The sequence below is a fragment of the Procambarus clarkii genome, chromosome 65 (assembly GCF_040958095.1).
Source record: "Procambarus clarkii isolate CNS0578487 chromosome 65, FALCON_Pclarkii_2.0, whole genome shotgun sequence".
NCBI lineage: Eukaryota > Metazoa > Arthropoda > Malacostraca > Decapoda > Cambaridae > Procambarus > Procambarus clarkii.
This window is the reverse complement of record NC_091214.1, coordinates 20,816,037-20,828,954: the sequence shown is the minus strand read 5'-3', so window position 1 is coordinate 20,828,954 and position 12,918 is coordinate 20,816,037. Positions and strand designations below refer to the sequence as shown.

At 37.6% G+C, this 12,918-nt stretch overlaps 1 protein-coding gene across 4 annotated transcripts in view; it reads left to right on the top strand.

Annotated features, from left to right (window-relative positions):
- The window catches only part of LOC123771075 (serine/arginine repetitive matrix protein 2), a 43,172-nt gene extending 32,093 nt beyond the window's left edge, over positions 1–11,079 (top strand). For 2 of the 4 annotated variants that reach the window (XM_045763386.2, XM_045763389.2), the window contains exons 2-4: positions 4,626–7,369; positions 9,281–9,379; positions 10,297–11,079. In XM_045763386.2, the coding sequence (XP_045619342.2) occupies positions 4,626–7,369; positions 9,281–9,379; positions 10,297–10,518 (3,065 nt within the window). In that variant the 3' untranslated portion in view covers positions 10,519–11,079. The remainder of the gene's footprint in view (positions 1–4,625; positions 7,370–9,280; positions 9,380–10,296) is intronic. The other 2 variants (XM_045763388.2, XM_045763387.2) reach the window with 2 other exon arrangements.
- Positions 11,080–12,918: the final 1,839 nt, after the last annotated feature.

Genomic DNA, 12,918 nt, shown 5'->3' with positions numbered 1-12,918 from the left:
GAGTGAGGTCCACTTTCTAGCCGCCCCCTCACTCTCTGGGTGTGGGCGGGGCAGGTGAATGAGTCAAGCGGCTAGGCTGGTGTTGACACTAAATTGCTCTCACTATCCTTCACTGCTCTCACCATATACGACCTTCCAACTACCATCACTCACATATTGCAACGTATGGCTGGTCGAGCCATATTTTTCATTTCATTTCTTTAAGTACACAACATCCCATGAGGCGGTGGTGGAAAGGGAGCACGTAATCGGTCCAGGAACTGAACCCCAATAGTTCGTTTAGCTAAGCAAGTGACAAATCTTGTGAAGCTAGTTACACAATTGCTAATATTACATACACCAGTGATGTATTTCAACACCTCTCTGGTCGAGCCACGTACAAGTTAGCTTGTAGCCTGTGTTGACCAAGGTTTGACAAGATCTTAATGCAAAATATCATCCAAAAAAACGGCAGGGACCTATAGCTACTATGGATGGTAATACCTATAGCTACTGTGGATGCTAGTCCCTATTGCTACTGTGGATAGATACTCAAACAACGTCCAAGTTTTGTACTATTAATTTTGTATAGAGAGCACGAGTAAGAGTAAGGCTACGACCAAACCAAACTTTTTCATAGGCCTAGTATAATAATACACACATGCATTAAATTAGGCCTACGATTGCGTTTACTCTGCTCTGTATTTCGGGTTGTTCAGCTTGAATCTGTTGGCGCCTTGAGTTACATTGGACCTATTACAGTAGTAGAGAGGATTTGTGTCCTTATTTGTTCAATACTTTTTAAAGGTCTCGATGAGATCACTCCAAAGTTATGTGGAGTGGGGGTGCAAGATCTGAGAAAAGTATTTATTCCCTCTACGTCATCACTACTCTATTAGAAAAACCAAAACTAACGAAAATAAGAAACTATAATGCTTTATATATAGTGACAAGTGTTCATCCCTGTACAGATTTTAGACTGGACTGACTGGGGTCGTGTCTAGTTTGTAACGTCAGTTCTGAGCCTCTCCACTCTCAGTATATTATTAAGGCCTACGGGCTCACCATAGCCCGTGCTACTTGGAATTTTACATTCCAGGTAGCGAATCTTTAACAACAACATCTCAGTATTGAGACTCACTTCACACAGTCTTAAGACTGTAACCTGCGAGAGGAGTTGTTTGTTGTTTAAGATTCGCTACCTGGAACATAAAGTTCCAAGTAGCACGGGCTATGGTGAGCCCCTAGTGGACCTGCGAGAGGAGGTATTTTAAGATACGATGTAAACACTGTGTCTTCAGCGTTTGCTGTGTAAATTGTGAACGTTGACGGGTCGACAGGCGAGTGAGGCTTGCAAGGAAGCAATCGCTTCCTCGAAATCAGTTATTTATGATTCGAGTTAAAACGTCCATGGCGTAAGTTGACTAGACCACACACTAGAAAGTGAAGGGACGACGACGTTTCGGTCCGTCCTGGACCATTTTCAAGTCGATTCTCAATCGACTTGAAAATGGTCCAGGTCGGACCGAAACGTCGTCGTCCCTTCACTTTCTAGTGTGTGGTCTGGTCAACTTACTTTAGCCACGTTATTGTGACCCATCGCCTGTCCATGGCGTAATGTTATATCAAATTAATTAAATGTTATATTCACTGTACATGAACTCTGAAGTGACTGGGGTCGTAGGCACAGTAGGAGGGGAAGATCTTGCGCAAAGTCTCAAAAAAATGCTGATAATAACCAAACATGTAGAGAGACTTCCAGCATGGAAGCAATTACGAAAGCAATAACATATTAGATCACTTTCGGGTCATATAATTTGGAACAGAAATGACAACGGTGCAGAAATGTTTGTCGTAATAACAACTACGAAATGTTCACCGTTTGTCACTTAATCCTTTCAGTGCGCTTAAGTGACTTGGCCAGAGGCAGAGTCTGCTCGTGTAGCCGTCTGTCTGCTTGTTTGTTAGTCTGCTGTACACGCCCATCTCACTCTTCTCTGGAATCTGACTTTAAAATGAGCTGTGTTGAAATTGAAATTGAAATAAGCTTATTGAGGTAACATACACACAAAGGGATGAGGTAGCTCAAGCTATTCTCACCCCGTATGAGCTGTGTTTTTTGTTTTTTAGATTCAGCTATTGGGGACCAAAAGTTGTAAGTAGCACGGGCTATGGTGAGCCCGTAGTGGACTTACCTGGCACCGGAGCGGGGGGGTGGGGTGGGGGAGCTGGTGTTAGATAGTAGCTCTTATCTCGCAAATACCACAAATGTTAATGATAATCCTAGAGAAACCTAATCCTAGTTAAACGAACGAGAGAGAGAGAGAGAAGAGATAGATAGGAAGGATGTATGAATGGTTGCATGTCATAAATAAAAGTGTGTACATATATATGTGTACTCACCTAGTTGTGAGTACACACACACACACACACACACACACACACACACACACACACACACACACACACACACACACACACACACACACACACACACACACACAGGATGTGTTTGTGTGTGTGTGTGTATAAGGCGAAGTTGTGGTGATGGCAGCAGATGGTTGGCTGTGTTGTTAGTGCACACGGTAAAGGATGGATGTAGCGGTGTCTCTTGTGGGGGAGACACGGCCCATCAACAGCCTTCCCCCTCCCCCCCCCCCCCAAGACACCACCACACATTTCCCCACACAGACATCACGTGCAGTTTTCAACTCTATTTGCATTAGGTGATAGGAGACGCGCCCAACCATTTCTGTTCTACCCGGGATTCGACCCCGGAATTCCCGATTATTAGTCGAGAACTCTATTGTACGATTTGTTCATTTGATGCATCACGTTAGTGTGATCTCTGTGTGTGAACTCTATTGTACGTTAGGCTTGTATCCAGGTCCTCAGAAGGTTGAATTACTGACTCCTCAGGCTACAAATCAACAACAATTGCTAATATATAATTCCTGTAAACTACTATATTACTATTATTATATCTTCCACGACAGGTACGATAGGTTTGTGTAGATTCATCCGCTTATGTATAGCTTATAGTAAAAGTATATAATTAACCGGAAGCTTCATTGTTAAATTGTGAGAACGGCCTGGCTTTGTAGTGGCTTTTCTTTAACGGTTTGCAGTCTTCTAAAATTACAATAGTTTCACTACTTAATTCTCCAGTTATAAGAGCCCAAGAGTGAGAGTCGTTCTCGACTCTTAATTCCCGGGTTGGACAGAAATGGTTGGGCACGTTGACTTTTGGTGAAATGCTTCTCTTCACCTATTGATTACCTCGGAAAAGTGTATATATATACAGATTGATTGATGAAGATCCAACCCAAGAGGTGGCACGGGCATGAATAGCCCGTAGTACATTTACAGTTATTATTTTCACTAAATATCCAGACCTGCCCTTTCACGTTGTCACAACGGACTTCAAACGATGTACTAAATCGCGCAGCCCTAACCTACCAACACACGCATAGGGAACATGATTATTCCTGAGCCGTTATATTTTATAGTACCACGATATTGGTCCGTTGGGGATTTTAGCGTCAATGTGTTAGGTATTATTTGAGAGGACGGGTTTGGAAATATCGTTCAGTTTAAGGCATCTTGAAAATACAGACTCGTTCATTGAGGGCTTTAGTCTAAGAAAAAACTTGCAAGTCGAAAAATCAAACAACGTTGACAAGTCTTCCTGCTGTTGTGTGTGTGTGTGTGTGTGTGTGTGTGTGTGTGTGTGTGTGTGTGTGTATGTGTATGTGTGTGTGTGTGTGTGTGTGTGTGTGTGTGTGTGACAGGTGTTCTGGCCAAGCTGTGCCTGCGGAACTCTAATTCAGGGGAGAATGGTGAGGAGGGGGTTTGTGAGTGCGTGCGTGGGGAGTTGTAAGTGCGCGCGTGTACTCACTTGGTTGTTCTTGCGGGGGTTGAGTGCTTTGGCTCTTCGGTCCCTCCTCTCAATTAGTGTACAGAGTCCTGAGCCTATTGGGCTCCATCATATATACATTTAAATATCATATTTGCGTGTGTGTGTGTGTTATTACCAAAGTGTAGTTACAGGATGAAAGCGAAGCTCGTGGTGTCCCGTCTTCCCAGCACTGTCATATAATGCTTTGAAACAAGTTTTTTTTCTACCACAGACGTGGCCACACATTTACAATGCTAACCAGCATAGATACATTTTCTTCTGTCCTCCATGGACAGGATTAGAGATGTGTTAAACATATAGTTCAGGGGTTTATTGAACAATCAACCACAGAAGGTGATTCGGTGCTTTTAAAATGCTAAGTGACTGCGTGTCCAAGAGCAGGAAAAATAGGTCTATGTACTGACCCCTGGCCTATTTTTCCTGTATCATATCTACTACACTATTCTCACACACACATACATCCCCCAGGATGCAGCCTATGGCAGATATTTATTGGTACCTATTTATTGCTAGGTGAACACAAATAGGTTTCTATTTCATATCCGTACACACAGACCTTAGACTGGCAGTTCAGTACTGCAAATATAAATTCTCATGATGTAGAGAAAGGTATACATCAGATCTACAACTTATATTTTATTTAGTTTAATTATTACATGTTGAATGATTTAGTAGACTTGGATATTCTTCTTAATGTATGAGAAAGTGACGCCGTTTCTTCTTACAGATATTATAAAGATCACTAGCAAGATGGAGGTGGAAGCTCGGGTAAGTGTCCAAGCCATGAGGGGAAGATTTGAGCAGTTACATGAAGATACTCCACTAGCAAATTCTTCTGCCCAGATCAACACCTCTCCAGTTAGAGCAAGAACAGCATCAGTCCAGGACACACACAAATCTAGTGATGGAACAAAGCCTCAAAAGAAGTTGTTGCATCCCACTAAGGTAGGTGAACAGGACCATACACCCCTGACAACTGGTGTCAACAACGGCTCAACTAAAGAACTTAATAATGAATCATTTTTATCTGAAATTATATCGCCACTCCGTCCTAGTTCTAAGACTATCAAGGCATTATCTCACAGGAAACATTCTATTGATAGTCAAGCAGAAAGGAGAAACCACTCGGAAATACGAACTCACAGAAGCATACTGAATAAGAGTGCGGATGACAAGTTAGACACGTGTGGTACTCAAGTCAAGCCTAGTGTTGTCCGAAGAATACCCGTGTTCAAATCAGTTGACACGGGTCTTAATTCTCAGGAAAAGAAATTAAGTAAAGAAAAAGACAGAGACGAGGATGAGGAGGAGCCTGTCACTGAATGTCATGAGAAAAGAGGGAGATTTTTTGGGCATATCCGCTCCAGATCACATGGAAGTTTCATTATTAAAAGAGACTCTAGTGTTGAAAAGAAAGGCGACAGTAACATAAAGCAGAAGGACAGCACAGGTATATTAAATAAGGACTGGCTCATTCAAAAGAGAAAACCGAAAAGTAATGATAGTTTATTTAATAATCAAGATTCTAAAAGCAATTCAACATTTGAGGGCAAACAGAAAATTGTAGCTAATGTAGTGAGAAATATGAAGAATAAAGAAAAACCAAAAGTGTTTAGAAAGCTAAGTTTTTCTTCAAAAACTGAGAAAGAAATTAAAAATAAGAAGGAAAAATCCATAACGCCACGTTCAAAAGATAAGAAAATTGGCCGACTTTCTTCGCCAGATAAAGCTGACAACTTACAGCTACAAACTGAGACAAATGCCAAAGACATTAAGATAGATGGTGAACCTAAATTACTGGTAGACAGTAAACGAAGGTCTAATGCACAGAAAACTTCACCTTTATCAGGAGCAGCAGTAGCCACAGTATCAATTGCAAAAGCTGTTGCAGACGTTGCACTGACAAAATCCGGAGCTGCAACTTCGACGATTGTTGACAGTGGTTCATCACATTCTAGCGGAGACACACTTGTAATTCCTCCTGCAAGACCTCCAAGACGTAGATCTTCTGGTGCTGGTTTGACACCACATAAAAAAGGAAAAGCTCCATCACCACCAAGCCTATCATCACCATCTCCAATTTCACCAAATCAAATTGTAAGCGATAAATCACCAACTAAAAGTTGCACTATTGATGAAATTTTGCAATCATCAGATATAAGCAGCACAGAAATTCCCATAGAGTTTAGATTGACTCCAGATATTAATGGGCATAGGTACACAGAGTCTCCTGATCTCAGTAAATCTTCTGAATCGCTTTTATCATCCCAATCTTTAGAGAAGACCAGAGAAAATTCCCCGATAATGATAAATCAAGATAGCTCACCTTCTTTAAGTAAAAGGTCTGCAATTGCCCATAGTCCTATTCCTGGACCTTTGAGTAACCAAAAATACAATAAAGAGTGGGGAAGCACAGAATTAAAGTGTGAGCTACAATCGGTGCAGTTAGAAACTAATAAAGAAATAGATATATCAACAGAAGACCATAGGCCACACAGAAAAGGTAGAATTACTTCAAAATCCACTGAATGTCTCAGAGAAAAAGTCAATAGTGATGAAATGTTGGAAACTTCTGAAAATACAAAGCCAGAATGTATACCAGTTGGGCCACCCCCTAGGAAGCCGCCAAGAACTTTTGCTTATGACATATATCGAAATGGTAAAACTTCTAATGGTGAAGAAGTTCAGGGGGAGAAAGAGTCTGGTGAAATAAATGAAAATTCTCAAGCTGAAACACCTCCCCCACAACCCATCTATGCTGTTCCATTGAAGAAGAAAAAGAACAATAAAAATTTTACTCCCAAGCCTCCCATCAGAAGTAAAAGTGATTTGACTGACCATGACATTTCTAAACCATCCATTGCTCCTAAGCCTGCCCATATTATCACTAAAGCCAAGAGAGCATCAGTGGTTGACCCTCTTTCTAGTACTGAGAAAGATGAGGAAGCAGCCATAACATCAGAATTTCAAAAGCAAGCACATATTCGCTATAGCCTCAGAAGACCAAAGAAACCACCACCTGCTCCTCCTCCATGCACAGACATAGAGGGAAATGCTACTAATCATTGTGTCAATAGCCCTTGCATCCCTGATGCCACAAGACATGTTCATATAAACCGTAGGTCTTCTTTGAATGACCAAATAAGTCATCTTGGCTTTAAAAATGCCTGGGATGTGAACAGCAACCATAAACAAATGCATGATGAGAATAGCCCTCCAGATTCACTCAAATTAAGAACATCACACTTCGAATCCCTCTCTTCAAGTCAAAGTATTTCTGCCAATGATTACGAGGATATAAAGTCCTTGATCCCAGCTATTAGAGCAACATCTACATGCAACTTAGAAGCAAACTCCACATCATTTGAAGCAGATCAACCACTCTCACTTGGTTACTGCTGTGTGAATACCTCATCTGACATTGCTCATCTCTACCGGAAACGCAGCATGAGTGATGAAACACTATATAAGGTGAGAAGTTTTTCCCTTTGTAGTGTTTACGGGCTCACCATAGCCTGTGCTACATGGACATTTCGTTCTGAGTAGCACAGGCTATGTTCTGAGTAGTATTTCGTTCTTAAACAACAACATTCCTTTGTATTTCTAATGTAAATTTTTTAATATATTTAAAATAAGTACCGGACCTAAATTTATAATAGCAATTCATTTATATGTAAACAGTAAATGGTACAATGGTTTGATCACAGAGTTTACATGTGTATTACATGAATTGCACTTCTTTTTTACAGAGCCTCCAAGTACTGTACATGCAAAATTAAAATCTTAAACAAATCTTGTTGGAAAAATCTTAAAAGCTTATACATATGGTCAAATTATAAAGTTAAAGATGATTAACATGTTTAAATCTGAAAATCTAAACCTGAAATGAGTTAACCTAACTAAAGTCATTTGCAATAGAGACCACTAGTGTGACTATACTAGTTAGTGGCTTAATAAGACTTTTAACATTTGCACACTAAGCCTCTTACAAAACCCATTGTACTTGTAAATATTTAAATAGATAATTACAGATATTAAAAGGGTAAATACAAATATTGCTTGAGACGTGGATAAGATTATGAAAATAATCCTCATAGTTTTCCATCTAGTGCTTCACACTGTCACTGTGTCATGTGCTGCCCAAAAATATGTGTCTAAGATTATAACTTCATCATTGTAATCACTGCCATCATCTTATATCAGGGTTGTTATATTGAACGCAAATTTCACTACAATGTTACCTTGAGGTTACCTTGAGGTTACCTTGAGGTTACCTTACCTTGAAATAATCCTCAAATTATGCTACAATGCACCTGTCAATACAGGTAATCCCAAAATTTTACTAAAATGTACCTACTAATTTTCTTCAATTTTTCTAACAATGTACCTGTTAACTTTTTTCAATTTTGCTACAAATTACTTACTTAAAATTATCTGTTAGATTAAGGACCTGCCCCAAACGCTATCCGTGTTAGTGGCTTTATAAGAATGTAAAAAATCAATGCTTTGTACTCCTATAAACCTATTAAACCTTCTTGTATATACTGTATATATAAATAAATAAATAATAAAAAACTTAATGAATATTGGGATGCCGGTTTTTCCATGAACATGCATCAAAACTCACAGAAGGACTCATTACCCAAAGAATTAGAAGAGCTAAATTCAATAAATACGAGGATTATTACAATACCCTGTTTTCCCACTTGTTTGAAGTTGTAGTAAAGTTAATCGGACACGAGCATCAAAGAAAGCAGTATCTCGGCAGAGTACAGACTAAGAGCAGAGTACAACCATGTGAGGTCTGCATACAACCATGTGAGGTGTACCAGACACAATATGTCAGTCATTCATTTCCTCCTAACAATCTGCTTCCACTGAGCCCAGTTCACTGCTGAATTCATTGTTGATCATTCTTGTTCTCTTGTTCTCTCTTGTTCATTGCTCACATTCGTACCATGTTTTTTTTTCATGCTCATTCATTATATCGGCTCATGTTCTTCTTCTTCTTGGCCTTTCTTATCCTTTGTAATCCTAAAGCTCTTGAGGTTTATTCAAGATTTAAAGATTCATTGAAAAGATAAAATAGGATCTTCCTTTAGGAAGCAACTTAGTGCTTTGCTCAGGAAGGTGCTTTTCAATATACTGTACTGTATTCAAAAGTCTGATTTTTCATAACTTGTATAACAACAACCCTTAACTAAAGTAAAACATTTTCAAATTATATAAAAGATTTTCATGAACATTAAGATTTTAAATTTATATTTTCTATATTTTATACAGTATCATATTAAGAAGAAACATTTTTTTTTGCCCACTTATTACACTCACTGAGGATAATTCTCATGCTTAATTTTTGCTATTATGTTTTTTTGGGAAAAGGGATCAAGACGTGGAGATGAACCAATATATGCGACGCCCATATTCACTTCCACCAAGGGAACTTCTAATCATAACCACCAGAGAGAGCTGCATTACATGGTTTGTACCTTGTCTAACTTTTCAATATGAACCAAATTGTTATAGAACTTTATTCCTGCTGCAATATACTTTGAACTTTTTTTTCTAAGGCATAGTGCTAAGGCACTTCCGCCAATAGGAATTATATCCTACATTAAGAATGATTTACCGGGTTCTGTACTTGTACTGTATCTGTTTAACTGGTTGTGTTTAATACTGTACTTTGCCAAGGTGGCAGTTTCTCACCGCTGAACTTTGGGCTAGAATGGAGCAAATAATTTGTTCATACATCCATATTAAATATACATTCTAGGGGGGTGGGGTGATTAGGCAAATCTAGGGAATCTATCATTTCAATCGGGAGCTATAAAACTGCTACTGTTTGACTCTTAAATATGTTGATTGATTAAATTTGAGTTTTTCTAACACATTTCCAGTATTCTCTCAAACATCGATCGTCAGTACTAAAAATTATAACATGAACGTTATTTACAAGCTGATTACTTATATGTATATATTGATGCTCTGCCTGAACATACATCACAACTTCTTGAAATATAATACCAAAAACAATCGTATATCAACAAAGTTATTCAGTAGCAGTACAAAAATATTGTTCAATATTACAATCTAGCTAGAAAGACAAAGCTTCATAAAATAATGTGGATTACTTGATTTAAGAAGCATAAATAATAAAGCTACATATCTGTACAATATTAATATGTACTGGTTATGCACAAATAATTATTCAGTATTTGGGTTCTTTTATAAAATCCATTAATTTAGAAGGTAATATCCAAATTCAATTCATTAATGCTTAAAATACCTAATTTTCTTGTAAGGGGAACATAACTTACTCTTACAAGCTTGAAATCTAATAAAGCATTACCTAATATATCTAACAGAAATATATATACTTTGTCCCTACCCATTCTTAGTGTTCCGTCCTTTTCACTGGGGAGGAGGAGGCAGATGCAGGCCGGGATGGAAGCGGACGAAGACACAGGAGGAACAGTACACATGGCAAGGAGAAGATAATGGGGAATGATGTTGCTGATGGAAATAGAGCAAGATCTGGCTTGATTTCAGCGTGGAAGAGAGATTTTCGACAGAGTTGCCGTCAGGTTCAAAATAAAATCAAGAAAACGGTAATCAGATAGTAGGAACTTGACTATTTTTTTTATCATTACATATACAGTATATATATATATATTTTTTTTTACAGTAATATATTGATTTGTGTTACATTTATTGCTAATTAAAAATGAACACATCAGGCGTTACAAGATTTTCAACTAAGCTTTAATGACTGTGCTGTATTAAAGAGAAATTCCAGAATGGCATAATCCATATAAATACATATATTCCTTCACTTTAAAATAGAACAGGTAATAATGGGCAATTGGTCATATCAGAATTGATGTGTAATCCATTGATTCTGCTATGTTGCATACTATTTGCTTTAATGAATGTATGTTGTGAAATTATGTTAGACGACACGAGACCAAAGCTAATGTTAGTGTTAATTTAGCATGGATAGCCTTTATTTCAATTACAGTACATACAGTACACACTTTTTCTGACAAGAGCATTGACATTACAAGTACCGGTAATATGCTCATGAATCAAAGTTTTAATGTGTAAATTAAAAACAAATTGAAAGGAATAAATTGGAGCATTTAAACTCCAGTACCATCTGCTTTGGTCAGATCAAAGTGTAACTTTTGTTTTATTCAACCTCACAGTTGACAAAATGTGGAACTTGCACTTAATCTCCATGACATCCTTCAAGTCTATCACCTGATGAGAAGCTTAAGAGGTTCCTACCCCTCTTCCCAGGAACTAATTGTTAAATATTTATTTATTTATTTATTTACCTTAAGGTGACTCCTTAGATCCACCAGTTGACGGCAATTATCATACCCCATTAAAAATAAAACATTTTTAACATTGAGGATGAGTATAAAAAGTTTATTTCAAATAGAATGTAGTTAGAAAATACAATTATGAAGTTCAAGAAAAATGGAACCAATCACTGGAAAAATGTGAAAGTGAAGTGGAGATTAATTAGATTTTATTAATAGTAGGTAGTAGGCAATACTGATGTGAGGGGCAATAGCTTAATAGAAGAACTTCTTGTCTTGAAATCGCGAGGCTATGATTAAGCATGAATAATCTATTAAAAATGACATAAAAACAAATAACCTTATTTGGGGTCTTCTGCCAGAAAACAAAACTTTAGCTCACCTTGGTTAGAAGTACTGTGTATTATTACTCTTTTTAGCTGTCTATTTTGCTCTAAATTAGATAAAATAACATGCTTAGAACAATTTAATTTCATTGTATGATCTATAAGTCTATATGATGATTTGTTAAAAACAGATCCTGCCTTACAAATTTGCTCACATTTTTGGAAAAGGTAACCAGCTACTCAGACAAAGGCCTTCTCGTGGATGTAGTACACATGGATTTTGGTAAAGCTTTTGATAAGGTCAAAGACTGGCAAGGAAATTACAGGCCTATGGAATAAATGGTAAAATATTAGAATGGATAAAATAATGGTTGAAGGAAAGAAAACAAAGGGTCGTGCTAAATGGAAACGAATCTGAATGGCAAAATGTGATAAGTGGGGTGCCACAAGGGATTTTGGGACCTACCCTTTTTGTCATACACAGTACATCAATGACATAGACGAAAATATTACAAACCACATTATCAAATTTCCACATGACACAAAGTTTTATGGTAAAGTGGGAATTGATAACGATATTAAAGGCTCACAAAGAGATCTACATGAACTCCACAAGTGGTCAGAAAGCTAGCAAATGCTTTTTAATATTGGCAAATGCAAGACCATGCATATGGGACATAACAACCCATACCACGACTACCAAATTAATAGCATTACATTACAGCAGATTGATGAAGAAAGGGACCTTGGAGTCAAGATCTAGACACTGAAAGTTGCACAACTTGTGAGAGCTACAGTAAAAATAAGAAAACAACCAAACCTTAAAAATACAGGTAGTCAAATGAATCCTTGACTTTAAGGAAAAGAATGATTATTAAAGAATGTATGTAATGATGCCTGATTAAGGGAATTGCTAAAACTAAAAAATACAAATTGAAACTGAAATTAAAAAATACAAATTGGAATCAAATGTGACAAATGGAGCATGGCAATATAGACAAAAATGGGCAGATTTCCTTTCCATCATGGGGCAACTTACTATGGCTAATGTACATGTTGGTTAAGAGAGTTTCAATTTTCAGTTTTGATGACACAAAGGTAACATCAGTAGCAAATATAACATACCATGGTGTGGAGTTTATTAATGTATTAAATAACAATATGTATTTCTTTCATCATGATGTCAATAAGGCTAAATGTACTATTGGGTAGTAATCTGTAAAGAATATGATGCATCAAGAACAGGAGGCCGATCTGAATGGTAGATTTGACAGCTTTATCATTACCAGAGGACTAAAGGGGTTAAAAGTACACTTCTTAAAGAGCACACACACTCGCATATGGTTTAATAATAAAAATAAATATTTTT